Here is a 15,739-nt window from a genome sequence, read left to right as displayed (position 1 = left end):
CATAAACTCATTCTGTAGTCCCCAGGAACCAGAATTAGCCTGAATCTCTGTTTTGGAGACATGAATAAAAATTACGATTTATTTGGATTCCGACAGCCATAGCATCAGTTAATGTAAACAAAAGAACATCAGCAGCAGAAAACTTAGAAATGAGAAATAAAAGTTAACTGTAATAAACACAAACAGTTTGTTCTTAGAAAGGCTTTTATGGAAAACACAGCAACACAGTCTATTTTGTTCACAATATTTCTTTCTTTCTTTCTTTCTTTCTTTCTTTCTTTCTTTCTTTCTTTCTTTCTTTCCTTCTTTCTTTTAAAAGGTTGGCTCTCTTGACTTCTCAGACATTCATGGACAGGAACAGAAACTGTCGAATGAAAACAAACATACAAACATTTACCACTTAACAAACAAACCATTTAACAAATTCACTGAACTGAAGAAATTGAACAAATTCACAGAACAATTTCATGTCCATGAAGTCAGTGACATGGAATATTTAAACTCAGATCCCTGAATATCACAGGGAATGTCTTCGTACACAGTTAACTCAGCAATAAACTGTATGGGTTTCCAGTACTTTTGTGTTTCACTAAAATCACGGCACAAAATAAAGAATATACAGCTCATGTAACATGTTACCTGTTGGAAATTCATTGTGGCTTCTCCTCTCTTGTACTTGTCTAGTGCCTGGAAAACTCCTGTGATATGAATGAAGAGACGAAGAGAGAGAGGAAACATGAGGTGTCACACTGGGTGCTCATATGTCCATCTGCACATCCTGGTCTTTCACGTGAGGTCAGTTTGTATTTTAACAGTGATGAGTCAGATGTAAAAAGGTTTAGAGTACTGACATGTTATTGAAAACGTGACTCTGCATAGGTTAAAATATAGATTAAAAAGTCTGAGAAATATACTGTGTATTCAAGTTCTGCTTGCATACTCTACCATATTTACAGAAGTAGACAGGTAGACAGACAGACAAACAAACGGATGGATGGATGGACAGACAGACAGACAGACAGACAGATAGATAGATAGATAGACACACAGATAGATAGATAGATAGATAGATAGATAGATAGATAGATAGATAGATAGATAGATAGATAGATAGATAGATAGATAGATAGATAGACTGACAGACACAAAGATAGATAGACTGACAGACACAAAGATAGATAGATAGACAGATAGATAGATAGATAGATAGATAGATAGATAGATAGATAGATAGATAGATAGATAGATAGATAGACTGACAGACACACAGATAGATAGATAGATAGATAGATAGATAGATAGATAGATAGATAGATAGATAGATAGAAAAAAACAGAGACCAAATGAATAAAAATGTTCCATCCACTTACGGAACATGTTCTCCAGTCTCACGATGCAGGTGAGGTAGTCGTCAAAGTCGATGTCGTAGTTTTTGTCGGCGAAACGCAGACCCAGAAGCTGCAGCAGTTTGTTGTTCAGATGCATCCCTGACAACAAGGCGCAGAGCCAAAACGGCAGAATTTATTTACTTGTTTATTTTGTTTGTTATCCTGGGGCCAAACGCCCCATCGGGACGCTGAAGTAAACTGGCACATACCATCTCATTTATGTCACAGATCATTAGTCGTAGTTAAGAGTCAGTGGTGAGAGTCAGTGGTGAGAGTCAGTGGTGTGAGTCAGTGGTGAGAGTCAGTGGTGTGAGTCAGTGGTGAGAGTCAGTGGTGTGAGTCAGTGGTGAGAGCAATGGTGAGAGGCAATGGTGTGAGTCAGTGGTGTGAGTCAGTGGTGTGAGTCAGTGGTGAGAGTCAGTGGTGAGAGTCAGTGGTGAGAGTCAGTGGTGTGAGTCAGTGGTGTGAGTCAGTGGTGAGAGTCAGTGGTGAGAGTCAGTGGTGAGTCAGTGGAGAGAGTCAGTGGTGAGAGTCAGTGGTGAGAGTCAGTGGTGAGAGTCAGTGGTGTGAGTCAGCGGTGTGAGTCAGTGGTGAGAGTCAGTGGTGTGAGTCAGCGGTGAGAGTCAGCGGTGTGAGTCAGCGGTGTGAGTCAGCGGTGTGAGTCAGTGGAGAGAGTCAGTGGTGAGAGTCAGTGGTGTGAGTCAGTGGTGAGAGTCAGTGGTGAGAGTCAGTGGTGTGAGTCAGTGGTGAGAGTCAGTGGTGTGAGTCAGTGGTGAGAGTCAGTGGGGAGAGTCAGTGGTGAGAGTCAGTGGTGTGAGTCAGTGGGGAGAGTCAGTGGGGAGAGTCAGTGGTGAGAGTCAGTGGTGTGAGTCAGTGGTGTGAGTCAGTGGTGAGAGTCAGTGGTGTGAGTCAGTGGTGTGAGTCAGTGGTGAGAGTCAGTGGTGAGAGTCAGTGGTGTGAGTCAGTGGTGTGAGTCAGTGGAGAGAGTCAGTGGTGAGAGTCAGTGGTGTGAGCCAGTGGAGAGAGTCAGTGGTGTGAGTCAGTGGTGAGAGTCAGTGGTGTGAGTCAGTGGTGTGAGTCAGTGGTGAGAGTCAGTGGTGAGAGTCAGTGGAGAGAGTCAGTGGTGTGAGTCAGTGGTGAGAGTCAGTGGTGTGAGTCAGTGGTGTGAGTCAGTGGTGAGAGTCAGTGGTGTGAGTCAGTGGTGAGAGTCAGTGGTGAGAGTCAGTGGTGTGAGTCAGTGGTGAGAGTCAGTGGTGTGAGTCAGTGGTGAGGGTCAGTGGTGAGAGTCAGTGGTGAGAGTCAGTGGAGAGAGTCAGTGGTGAGAGTCAGTGGTGAGAGTCAGTGGTGAGAGTCAGTGGTGTGAGCCAGTGGAGAGAGTCAGTGGTGTGAGTCAGTGGAGAGAGTCAGTGGAGAGAGTCAGTGGTGTGAGTCAGTGGTGAGAGTCAGTGGTGTGAGTCAGTGGAGAGAGTCAGTGGTGAGAGTCAGTGGAGAGAGTCAGTGGTGTGAGTCAGTGGTGTGAGTCAGTGGTGAGAGTCAGTGGTGAGAGTCAGTGGTGTGTACATTACCTGCCGCTTTCAGGGCAATGCGGAGTTCGTACGATGACATGCGACCAGAGCGGTCTGTGTCGAACGACAGGAAGAGCATCTGTAATAACAACACGGAGCACATGTGAATGAGAAGCTCGTCACCTTGGAAACATTACCATAACCATCTTGCCATGGCAACACAATCACGCTTTTCTCTACACTGTTTCTGGGCTTTAACTGTTTAGTGACATGAGAAGCATGAGAGCAGGACTTACAATCCATTTCTTCAGTTTGTCCCAGAAAACTTTGAACTCTGAAAACTCCAACATCCCCGTGTTGTCGACCTGTGTTCTGGGGGTCAAGGTTAACTCCACAAAAGGAGAGTCACATTTGAACAGAAAGACCTCTTTTTAATCACAAATGAATGATTTTGTGGTCATAGATAGCTGAGCTGATGTATGGTGTGTTAAGTCAGTGTGACTGAGTTGATGTGTGCTGTGTTAAGGCAGTGTTACTGAGTTGATGTGTGCTGTGTTAAGGCAGTGTTACTGAGTTGATGTGTGCTGTGTTGAGACAGTGTTACTGAGTTGATGTGTGCTGTGTTGAGACAGTGTGACTGAGATGATGTGTGCTGTGTTAAGTCAGTGTGACTGAGCTGATGTGTGCTGTGTTAAGTCAGTGTGACTGAGCTGATGTGTGCTGTATTAAGTCAGTGTGACTGAGATGATGTGTGCTGTGTTAAGTCAGTGTGACTGAGCTGATGTGTGCTGTATTAAGTCAGTGTGACTGAGTTGATGTGTGGTGTGTTAAGTCAGTGTGACTGAGTTGATATGTGCTGTGTTAAGTCAGTGTGACTGAGTTGATATGTGCTGTGTTAAGTCAGTGTGACTGGGTTGATGTGTGCTGTATAAGTCAGTGTGACTGAGTTGATGTGTGGTGTGTTAAGTCAGTGTGACTGAGTTGATATGTGCTGTGTTAAGTCAGTGTGACTGGGTTGATGTGTGCTGTGTTAAGTCAGTGTGACTGGTTTGATGTGTGCTGTGTTAAGTAGGTGTGACAGAGATGATTAGTTGTGTGGCGTTTATGGTTAGGGTTAGGGTGCCCGAGTTGATATGTGGTGTGAGGTGTTAAGTGAGGATGTGTGAAAGGATATGTCCATTAGATTAACGACACTGAGGTGGTGTGTAGTGTGTGGGGTTAAGGCACCGTTGCAGAGGTGATAAGTGGTGTGTTTAAACAGGGTTTAGAGGTTCGACCGTATGAAAGGATACATCCATCAGATTAATGATGCTGTGACAGGTATTCAGACTCAGCCCGTCAAATTTGATCTCTTTCCCTACAGAAAAAGCAGACACAGGGCCGTGAAGAACGCTGACTGTGTGTGTGTGTGCGTGCGTGTGTGTGTGTTATGATCAAACATAATTAAACATTCTGAGATGTCGGTAATGAAAATGAATGAACTCACTTCTGCTCAGAACGGCGTTCAGTACCTGCTGAAGCTCTCTAGCACTGATCGCCTTGTCCTGTAGAGAGAGGGAAAAACAAAAACATCATGAGAAACACTCAGGAAAGAGTTAACATGCAGATCACAGCATGACCAACAGAGGGCGCTCTCTCTATCCGATTTTTCCCTTTAAAGCGAGTATGTTAACCACCTAAAGAACAACATATTGTGTAGACCTAATCAACTGAGTCATCATATTCAGCCCTCAGGTTACAGACATCTCTGTCTGTAATCTGACTCCAGTTGTGTGTAATCTGACTCTGGTTACTGTAATCTGATTCTTACCGAGCCGGCAATCTGTTCAAAGAGGTTCCTCAGTCCCCGCTCCTCTTCCGTTTCCTCCTCTGGTGGGTTTGGCTTTGGTGGCTAAGGAAGACAAGAAGACGTTATGAATCAGTTTTCTCTTTTTCACTCTCCCTCTTTTCATCGCTGAATGGAGAACGGAATACGTTTCAGTCCAGGTCGGTTAACCTATGACTTTAGGGTTTCTTAGACCCAGTCCTGGAGGTCCATGGTACTTCTGTTTTTCTGCACTCGCCTCATAATCAGAGGCTGACCAATGATAAGGTGAGAGTAGGTGTTTGTATTATTCAGCCAATCAGAGACCACAAGTGTTTGGCTGATATGTAAAACCAGCATGACTGTGGACCTCCAGGAGGCCTGGCCTGAAATCTTATTGGACACAACTACATTTTATTTCTGTGGGAATGCAAAGTCAATGAGAAGTTTAAAGAGAATGAATGTTTCAGGTTGTACTCACATCTGGCAGGACAGCATCAATGGTGTTACCCATCTCCCTATTGCCAGAAACAAAACCAAAACCAAAAGGACAGCTCAGTCAAAAAACATTCAAGAGCGAAATGACAAAACTCAGAGTATGGATTGTCCAAACGAATGAAAAGGATCATACTCAGATACTGCTACAGAGAAAGACACAGGGGGTTAGAGAGAGAGAGAGAGAGAGAGGGAGAGAGAGAGAGAGAGAGAGAGAGAGAGAGATAGACAGACAGATAGACGGGCAGACAGACAGACAGGCAGACAGATAGACGGGCAGGCAGGCAGGCAGACAGATAGACAGATAGACAGGCAGACAGTAAAAGAAAGGAAAAAGAGACTGAACACGTTCTGAGCAGGCTTTGAAACGCAACGCGACAAACGACACAGGGATGGACGGAAACAGAGAATCCACGGTCTGGCCCACATACGTCGTGTCGGCCTGTTTCTCGGAGAAGATGCGGAGCATGAAGTCCGCCTCGCGGTGGGGCTGGAAGGTGGTGGGCACCAGCATGTACTTCCCGGGGGGGAGGGTGAAACGCTCAGACACCTCCCTCAGGTTGATGTAGGTACGGCTGCGGGCCTTGGAGGCGTTGTAGCGGAAGAAGTCTTTCGCCACAAAGTCATCGTCCTCAGGAGCCTGCGGGGACGGGCAGGGGACGAAGGACACGACACGGAAAAACCCGGAAAGGATGGAGTGTCAAAAACACACCACTGAAAAAGCCGTGCGCGTGTTAACATTTAATAATCATTCATAATAACGATTTTCTTCTCTGGGAACTGTACGGATCATTTAGGGTCGAGCTCTTAGTTCTTGTACACATTTCCGCTGGTCTCTATTTCTCTCTCTCTCTCTCTTTCTCTCTCTCTCTCCCGTCTCTCTGTCTCTCTCTCTCTTTCACTCCCATTCATTCACTTTCGTGGCATTTTACCTAAAAGAGTACAGCGCTGTGAAAACAAACAGTTTTTCAGTATGGAATTCAGTTGTACTGAATTAAAAAGAAGGAATGAAGACACACCCCACCATTCTTTTCTCTGTTTTTCTGTCTCTACACATTTCTGCCGGTCCCTGTTTCTTTCTGTCTCTTTCTCTCTGTCTCTCTCTGTCTCTCTCTCTCTGTCTCTCTCTCTCTGTCTCTGTCTCTCTCTCTGTCTCTCTCTCTCTCTCTCTCTCTCTCTCTCTCTTTCTCTCTCTCTCTGTCTCTCTCTCTCTCTCTCTCTCTGTCTCTCTCTCTCTCTCTCACATCATAAAGAGCAAAGCCGATCGTCTGCAGGTCCAGTCCCTCTTTCCTGAGCTGCCGTCTGTTCTTCTGCATCAGAGCGATAATCACGCTGCACTGGTCGTCATCGTCGTCAGCGTCCACCAGAGTCAGTCTGAACTGAGGGTTTGTCCAGAACGTATCTGGACGAAAACAACAACAAAAAAACAAAAATAACATCAGAACAAATGTATTTAAAATGAGTCTTAAGAGGCTTTTCATAATGTTTTAAAGCTCTACTTGTAAGACAAAAAATACCATGGTGTCTCATCAATATGATATAATACAATATAATATAATATAATACAATATAATATAATATAATATAATATAATATAATATAATATAAAATAATATAAAATAATATAAAATAATATAATATAATATAATATAATATAATATAATATAATATAATATAATATAATATAATATAATACAATGCCCATGTGTGGTTGTTAAGCAGAAACAATACAAGATATGCTCTTACAAGATAACTACAATGTTAGTAGTGTTGAAATAAGTTGATAAGTTAATGATGAAATAAGTCCATACATCAGTATTAAATCTAACTTTTCAGTGAAGACATTTTTATGTGAGAACTTGTTGCTATATGTACATTTATCATCTATCAGATACTCTATCGCCCTTCATCCTGCACCTACGATGAGCACCACTAAGAACTCTCCAGAACCCACTGATTTCGAATTTGGAAACTGAATCACAGCTGCCCCTTGACCTTCAATGGGAATCGATTTGACTACACATTTTTCTTACAGAGATTTAATTTGAATCAAATGGATTAAATTCAATGCAAATCAAACATATTCACTCAAGTCAATTACGACAGACCGTTTCTTGCCAGACAGGAGTCAGCTTTAATTTTTTTTTTAATGATCATATCTCTTATTACGGCCAGCTTATTATTACCCATGCCAACTACGTCCACGTAGAATGCCCCCCCCCCCCGCCCCTTACCGATGTAGTTCCTGCACCCTCCTGCCGTTGACCCACGGATCCAGCTGCCCTCAAAGAAGTTCACCTCCCACTTCCTGGTGGTGTTGTCTGTCAGTGCGTCTGGGGTCAGGTTACAGATCTCGACCTTGTCGTAGTTTCTCTTGAAGTCTTCAAACTCCATCCTAAAGAACGTACCATTTGTGGTCATTTGGTCTCGTAGAAGCGACCCAACGTTTTCAGTCCATGACAGAGTGCTTCCGCCTCAAACCGTAACCCTCAATGTTACATCACATCACATTTATTCACGTGGCGGGCGTTTTTCGTCCAAACCAACTTCCGAGACAGACGGGACACACACTAAGCGTGTAACCGTTAAGGAACCGTATGCGTCATAAGTGCCACACTGCTACGTTCAGTATTAGACCAGATACAAGTGCAGGGAAAGGTGAAGGGAAGCAAGAGGGTGAATGACCCCTATAACTATTCTCACCCTCTAAAGCCATTGTGTCAACACTAACATTCATAATATTATCATCAGCTCCCTGGTTCAAAGTCCACAGCATCAGTGTATTGAGAACATCCACACTGTGAGACCTCCTTATCATTTGTGGTTTGTTGGTCAGTTGCTAGACATACAGTTTGACCACAGTGGGAACGAGCTAGGTGATTTTTTTTTTTTTTTTTTTTGTGGAAGATGAAACATTTGAGGTAAAACAATCACTTACCAGAATTCCCCGTCGTCCAGAGAGTTCTGAAGAACGCGATTCTTCTCCGCTCTGTCAATCATATTCCACTCTCTCGAACTACGAGAAAAAGTCAAAGCAAAAGCAAAAAAAAAGTATTTTCAGACGGTACCCGCATGCATAAATGTACGGACATTAATCCGAAACCAAATCTTCATATCTTCCTTCTTCTACAGATTCCACAAACCCTGATTGACAGGTGCCCTTAGCAGCACTGGATTTTACTCTAAGTCGACATCGCCGACAGGGTGGCGGGCACCTACTTGTCACTCCAGGCACCGTTCCACTCCACCTGCCCCCACGGGTTTCTGACCCGAATCAGTCTGATCCGCTGGCCCCTGTAGTTCACCTGTACACACAGACCCATTGCATGGATTCTTACATCATCAGAAAATGTAAATCACTGAGTACTGAAAGACACGGGGGCTACTGAGAACTACCACTGATGAAATGTTTATATTTCCATAACCCAGAGTCAAAACTAGCGCTGTCAGGAAGAAACTGCGGGCCAGATTGTTCATTGAGATCCTTTCGACCGACAAAGAGGGTTAATTTCAAATTATGTTCGGGGACCGAACGATTTTATCACTGATTATAACTTATCACTGATCTAACGTCAGCGTTTCTCAGTTCGGTTTTTCAAATACAAAAATTCAGTAGCTGATGAAATGAGTGAAACACTGCTCCGAGTGGTTAAACGAGTTAACAAACAAACAAATAGACAAACACGTCAGACATATCAGCTGCGGTTGCCAAGGTTACCTCCTCCAAGCCGGTGATGGAGTAGGCGTGGCCTTTGACCAGGCCGGTGGTGGTCCGTGCCTCAGACTCGGCAGAGCTGGTGATCTACGGAGACACAAACCGGAGAGACTGAGTGGATCCCTATTACAAACCCAGAACCTGGAGGGCCGACCTTCATACAGGTTTTTCAGAAAAAAAAAAAAATTCTTGAGCTAGGACTATGAAGTCACGTAGGCACTGCAGCTCACGTGATGGCCTGGCAGCTCAGTCTGCTTGCCTCTTGGTGCTTGTTTTGAACATTTTTTTTTTTTTCACAAAAGTAGGGGAAAAAAAAGATGGATTTGGTAACGGATTACGGGATCCAGCGAGTCTTACGTCTATAGAGCAGCCCAGCATGGAGCCTCGGTCTAAGGCTTTCTTGAGAATGACGAAGAGGTTCTCTGGTGCGTTCTTGGTGTCGTACATCTCCCCCACTCCTCCTGTAAAGTCCTCCATGGCCTCGATGGTGCTGCCTCCCTTCAGAGACTCATAGCTGCCGTACAGCCTGTCGGGAAAACAGGGGAGAGAGAGAGGGCCGCAGAGAGATATTTCATCAGCGTCCTGGATCCTGGATAAGACTGCAGCTGATGTCTATGTGTAGCAGTCATATGAAACTTGTCTTCATTTTATAAAAGTCAAAGAAATCACAGGAGACTTTGATATGGGGCGTGGGGGGGGGGGGGGGGCAATATTTCTAAAATATTTTAGTTTAACAATACAGTGTGCACAATTCTGCAGACATACTGTGTTTTTACTATGCTCTTAACCGTAAAAGGGTCAAACATAAATTTTGATTCTTTCGCTATCAACTCTCTAAACATTTTAAGTGTGTTGTAATTAAGCCTTATGAACAACATTGGATGAGTTAAGATACTATGACAGGCATTTTGTCAGCATTGGTCTGTGTCTGTGTCTGTTATTGTGGCAATTCCTGGTAAAATGCCATTATCAGGAGTGAATCTTCACTGTTAATAAGACATAACTCAGACCGTTCGTGAATTTCATAGCGTCTAAGTGTAGACACACTTGGTGTACCACTGTATATTTTACAGAGGCGAAAGGATTCAGTCGTTCCACGTATTTTAATCTTAGGTCATGCTTGCCATAGACTTTCATACTCTTTATGTTACCATGGCAATCCATTCTATTGTTATGCGTGAGTGTTTTTCAAATCCAAACCATGGGGCCTCACTGGACTGAAGGTTTTTTTCTCTAACTCATCGCTGTCACGCCTGACACAACTTCTTTACAACCAGTCATGGCCTATGTTAGTTTAAAAGGGCGTGTCATGGGGGTCTTACTTGGCGTAGGCCTTCTCCAGGAGGGCGCTCCAGAACTCGTTGTTGTCGGCCGAGTGGACGAAGACCAGGTTATTCCTCACCGCGGGAAGCCTGTCATCCACTACGATGTCCAACCATTTACCGTGCTGCCAGAACTACAGGGGAGAGAGAGAGAGAGAGAGAGACTTCAGAGATTAAGGGGTCTTTTATTTACACTTTGCCTTCATAAAATTTCACAACGGTTTTCTTCAGCTAAATCTACCCCACCCCCCCCACCCATTTTTCTCATTCACTAAACTCACAGTTGGATTAAAAAGCACTCCTAGTATCTTTTTCTGTTTCTGTAGTGATTCCCAGCCTCTCTGACAACGACAGAAACGAACCACGGCCCTTTTGACCGACCGTTTGACCAAACTATGATTTGAGGGCACTGACCTGGAAGTGAAAAATCCCAGCGTAGCCATGGTCGAAGCTCTGGTCGGGGGGCACGACCCTGGCCAGTGTTTCCTTATGGAGGGTCAGGGAGGCAATCGCTGCCAGCAGCCAGCAGTCTCCTACAGACGCAAACCAGCGTATAAGTCGGGCTTACTCAGAATAAGACATTACGTTATGATGCTAAGCCTTAAGCTCTTTTAGGATCAAACACCAGAGAGAGTGAAGACGTGTGAGGTACAATGGTGTAATGTGAGCTTACGTTTTTCATCTTTTTTTTTTTTTCTTTTTTTTTAAGATTGGAGAAGTTTGGAGCTTGGGATTTGAGGAGATGAGGGGTATCAAACTTTAAATCCTTGGGGGGGGGGGGGCGCAGTATCTGAAGGTATTTGCTCAAATGATGAATTCTCTCACCCCCAGGATTTAAGGAGGACAGTGAAAGAGTGCATTGCTGGATTATGTACTTGTAGATATTGTAACCATTGAAGACTGGATCTCTACACCCATATTGTAGGTGAACGATTAGAAACAGTGACCCTTTGACTGTTTGACACACATTGACTCCAATAGTTTGCATAGTGTGTCTGTGTGTGAATGGGCGTTTATGACATTGTCTTTAAATCATTAAGGTGGGCAGTACCCCTTTTTCCCCATTGGTTAATGTAAACTGTCACTCGATGACGATTTATAACTGTTCTCACCCAGCTGTCCTTGGCATATATCAGTTCTGTCGGCTCCTCCAAGGATGAATTTGGGGTTTTCACAGATTTCCTGAAAAAAAGAAAGAAGTAAAAGGAACCGTGTTAGTGGAATTGTGTGAGAGGGAAGAATTTGGGTGGGACACTACTGTTGCTTTTAGCAAAGGTGTGGTTACATTCTTTACATTTTAATCAGTTTTGCTGCAGTCAAAGCAAAGGGGTGTGAGTGTGTGCGCGCACACACACACACACACACACACACACACACACACACACACAAACACACACCAAAGAGTCTTAGGAACGCCCTGGTGAGAAATGTAGAAATGTTGCTTTGTGATGTTTAGCCATTGAAGTCTCAGTGTCATTTTATCAGTATCTTTAAGACCAGAAGATGTGAGGATTGTAAAGGGGCGGGACTAAGGTCTTTGACATCACAGATGGGGCGGGATCAAGATAAACGAACTGTTGCAAGGCTTCATGCACTTTTAAGGACACCAAATCAAAACTCTTCTCTGATTGCCAGACCAAAGTTGCCAAGACAGAAAAGACATGAAGAGGAATTCTGACGATCTAATAATCCCGTAATGCGACGCCCCTAATGCTTCTTATTCGGCCTAATCCTCTCACAGACACGGGGCGTAAAGTGACCCCACATGTATTTCTGAGAATTAAGGATTTGAGAGAAACTTCTTGCGTAAACCGAGAATCTGAAAATCAAGTCGACGGCCAACCGCGGGCGTGGGGGGGGGCTTTTCAATGAGAACGGGCTGTCGGAAATCAGCTCGACGCGGGCGACGTTATGAACGATAATATTCCAACCAGTTCTGAGAGCGCTGAGAAAACCTCAGGCCAGTGCAAAGCGTCACAGTCAGGAGTCCTGCAGTATGAGCGAAGCTAATGAAACAGACTTTAGTCTACTCACAACCTGGCAAAATCAACAAAGGTACGGATGATTGACATTCCTGTCATACTGTAGTGTCAGCCTCTCTCCTTACTTCAAAAAAAAAAAAAAGACAACCAGTGGGTGGGTAATCTTCACAGAATGTCAGTGTATGTGTTTTCTACTGTCCGCATAAAAAAAATCTACATGATCCAAAGCAGAGTGAAGTGTTTATTGCTGCAATTAATTCTAGGCCCATACCTGTGTGAGAGCATTTCATTTCATTACACTGTATACTTTGTACTAACTGCTACAGTCACAATGACCACACTCTTGTTTAACTACGAATTTGTTGCATCGCCCGGTAAAACATGCTAAAGTGACTTTTCAGACACTCTTACAATCCACACATTAAACGGTCATACATTACTTTACATCCTTTATTTTTCCTTATTGATTTTGAACCTACGGTTTAACACATCACGGTCCTTCTCCTAACCACTGTGTCTAAGCAGTTGCCACATTTGATTCAATCAGGTCTGAGAGGTAATTCCTTAAATGTCATTTCAGCTGTTCCACAGTCCTCTCGAGTAACTTGCATAACTGGTTTCAAAGCACACTGGTTAAAGGAATCAAACAGTGCATCGGTGTGTCGGACACTGCATTTTTATCGTTTCAGTAGAGTTGAGCTGAAAGGATACGCAGGTAAGAAGAGTAAAGTTTGCACCTGTGCATTGTGGGAGTTAATAATATAAGCTAAGCACAGGAACCCGTCGCCCTCTGACTCTGCTAAGAGCGTCTTGCTAATTTTAAGTGTGGAATGCATATTATAAAAGGCACAGTCTTAGGACAAAGGACAACAGACATTTTCAAGAGCAGCAACATTGGTTAAGACTAAAAAAAAAACCTCCAGCAGTACGCGTGCAAACACATTAATTCAGGGTTATTTCTGTCCCCTGCTGATTCGTGATGAGGTCTCTGTACTGTGGCGCTTGGGTTCAACTGACTCAGTTTAAAAACTCATCATCAGTCCCTTAGGCTGAGCTGAGTCAGGCGTGATTTTGTGGGGCTAGTAAAAAAAAACATAAACACACAGTCCACTGGTCTCCGGAACCAGACCCTTCAAATACTGCTGTGAACAACCCTCACACTGCACACTATGGTAATGACATCTTTAACTGATGGTATAGTCTCTGTGACAGTGTAGTGCAGATGAAGTAGGCATACCCAAGACTTATATATGACACCCCCCCCCCACACACACACACACACACCCCTACCCCCCAAAGACACAACAGACAGTGTGCTCTATGTTCTGAGATTAGTTCTTATTACTGTCAAAACTGAAACGCATACAGTGAATCTTCTCTTTTCTGCCTTATACTAGAGCTCTACAGCTGGTGTTTCTCCAGCAAAGCGTTGACACACCCCATTCATTTGAGAAAAGAAAAAAGGCATTGATGTTTAGCCAACGACTCGAACTGGGTGTTGAACCCAAAAAAAACAAAAAAAAAAAAAAAACAGGTGTTGTTCGGCGCGTACGCATGGCAGCGGTTAAGAGGTTAAGGACACGCGCTGATGGGGACGGGATGCTGTGACTTACCCCTGGTCTCTTCCATTCAAAGTTAAGGGGGACACTCTGGCTGTAGAAGAGGGAAGAATCCACGGCAGGAAAGTCTGGGTCCTCGAACAGGACACCCCTCCGTAGGCACTCCTGACGAATCTGCTCGAACGTTTTCCCGCTGGACTGCGTGCTCTCCGCACGGACCTGCTTCGCCGAACCTCCGGACAACGTGGAACTGATGGGCATCTTGGAACCGGGCGCGCTTTCAGAAACGAGAGAGAGATACAGACGACAACCCGAGAGAGAGAGAGAGAGAGGTTTGCACGCTTCTCTCCGATATGTGAGTGTTGTGAAACGTTGATGGGGTTTTTTTTCCCGTCGCTCACACACGCCTCCACTGTATGAGCATACGTGTGTGTGTGTGTGTGTGCCGGCGAGATGCAGATACAGGACCGGCAGGTTGCGTGTCACACCCAGAGAGTCCCGACTCAAACAGGTTTGTCCTCTTGGGTTTGACACACCCTTTCAGTCAATTCTCAGACATTCCACCTCATAAACTACACTTGTTACTACACCAGCATGTGCCAGACTGTTGCTGCTTCACATGCACTGTGGGCGAAGCCTCATATATCAAAGCTTTACTGCAGTGTGTGTGTGTGTGAGAGATAGTATCGAGTGGATACAGACTCATATGAGGGTATGGACTCATATATGAGTCATACATTGTACCACTGGTCCAAGCAACTGTGCGATCCGATTGGTCATTGTACTGTACTATGCTGGACCAGCAGTGCATTAGAATACAACAGCCTGTGTAGAAGCGTGTTTCCCATTCGAATACAACAGAATCGTATCTGTCTGTGTTTTCCATTAGAATGAGCCTGACTCTGTGTGTGTGTGTGTGTGTGTGTGTGTGTTTCAGGCCTGGGATAACCACCTACGTTACAGCTTATATAAAGTGTCTGCGTGCATTCGAATACCTATTGCACTGACAAAGATAATTATGATACAAGATAAAATATAACTGAAAACGCATTCACAAACACAGTCTATGTGATAGAATGTCCTGGGAAAAAAAATATGAATTTTTGATGTAATATTATAATTCCTAAATTTAAGGGGAACATGAGCTTGTAGGGAAATGATATTCACAAAGCTTTTCCTCTTTCTTCCGGTTTGTAGGAAACAAAACCAGTTGCTTCCACTCCCCTTCTGCCCATGTAAAAAAAAAAAAAAAAAAAAAAGGTGACTGACATCTGGTTCTGAGTCAAGATCTTTTTAAGTTTTCTTTTAAATTCAACAAGTCAACAAGATGGTTGATATTACAAAAATATATTTACAGTTTATCAGCGTAATACAAAAAAAAAAAAAAAAAATGCCTTCAGCAGAGATGTATGAAAAAATACAACATTTGTTAAACCTGTGTTGTTCCTTAACAGTGCTGTACAATGAGCCGTAACCATGGCGACAATCAATGACAGCTGCTCGGAAACAAGCAACACACACACGCGCACGCACGCACACACAAACAAACAAAAGCCAGGTTCTAAACAAACATCTTTCATCAGATTTTTTTTTTAAACAGATTTTTCTCTCTGTCCTCAAATTACACGTCCAGTAACACAACTCTTCAGTAGAAACAACTGAAATATATTTCTCAGAGCGTAAGCCTCTGTTTTATTACCAGTCACAAAAGCTTGTGTTTGTGAACGTACCAAAATAAAAGTCTGTCACTGAATGAAATCAAAACCCTGACAGACTAGAACAGTGAAATCCAGGAAGGGTCTCAAATGCATATTCATTCACATCAGCAGGTGTCGTCTACGATTCAGTATAACATGATTCCCATCCATTCTCAAAACAACACAACACCTTCCTGGAGTCACTGACGAAGTCTACACTTTCCCCCATTAACCACATTTCAGTGACAAAAATAACACTTTTTTTCCCCCCT

General features: G+C 43.7%; 1 protein-coding gene across 1 annotated transcript; it reads right to left on the bottom strand.

Annotated features, from left to right (window-relative positions):
• Positions 1 to 337: 337 nt before the first annotated feature.
• On the bottom strand, positions 338 to 14,031 carry capn9 (calpain 9). The gene is made up of 20 exons (XM_030779523.1): positions 13,825 to 14,031; positions 11,342 to 11,411; positions 10,644 to 10,762; positions 10,230 to 10,363; positions 9,265 to 9,433; positions 8,911 to 8,994; positions 8,412 to 8,497; positions 8,131 to 8,208; positions 7,427 to 7,587; positions 6,437 to 6,594; positions 5,624 to 5,832; positions 5,179 to 5,215; positions 4,704 to 4,784; positions 4,380 to 4,437; positions 4,186 to 4,250; positions 3,190 to 3,258; positions 2,954 to 3,032; positions 1,371 to 1,487; positions 640 to 698; positions 338 to 364 (listed from the first exon to the last, which is right to left on the bottom strand). Exons 1-20 carry the CDS (start codon positions 14,029 to 14,031, stop codon positions 338 to 340), a joined length of 2,067 nt encoding a protein of 688 aa, XP_030635383.1.
• Positions 14,032 to 15,739: the final 1,708 nt, after the last annotated feature.

Source organism: Chanos chanos, chromosome 7 (assembly GCF_902362185.1).
Source record: "Chanos chanos chromosome 7, fChaCha1.1, whole genome shotgun sequence".
Taxonomy (NCBI): Eukaryota; Metazoa; Chordata; class Actinopteri; order Gonorynchiformes; family Chanidae; genus Chanos; species Chanos chanos.
This window is presented reverse-complemented; position numbering and strand designations above follow the sequence as displayed.

What these genes read in the sequence shown, in the direction of transcription:
- capn9 (XM_030779523.1), bottom strand. Translation starts at nt 14,031, where the DNA reads ATGCCCATCAGTTCCACGTTGTCCGGAGGTTCGGCGAAGCAGGTCCGT. An exon ending in TTGAATGGAAGAGACCAGGG is followed by an intron (nt 11,412 to 13,824) that starts GTAAGTCACAGC and finishes TCTTTTTTTCAG; the next exon opens with GAAATCTGTGAAAACCCCAA. An exon ending in CTGGGATTTTTCACTTCCAG is followed by an intron (nt 10,364 to 10,643) that starts GTCAGTGCCCTC and finishes TCTCCCCTGTAG; the next exon opens with TTCTGGCAGCACGGTAAATG.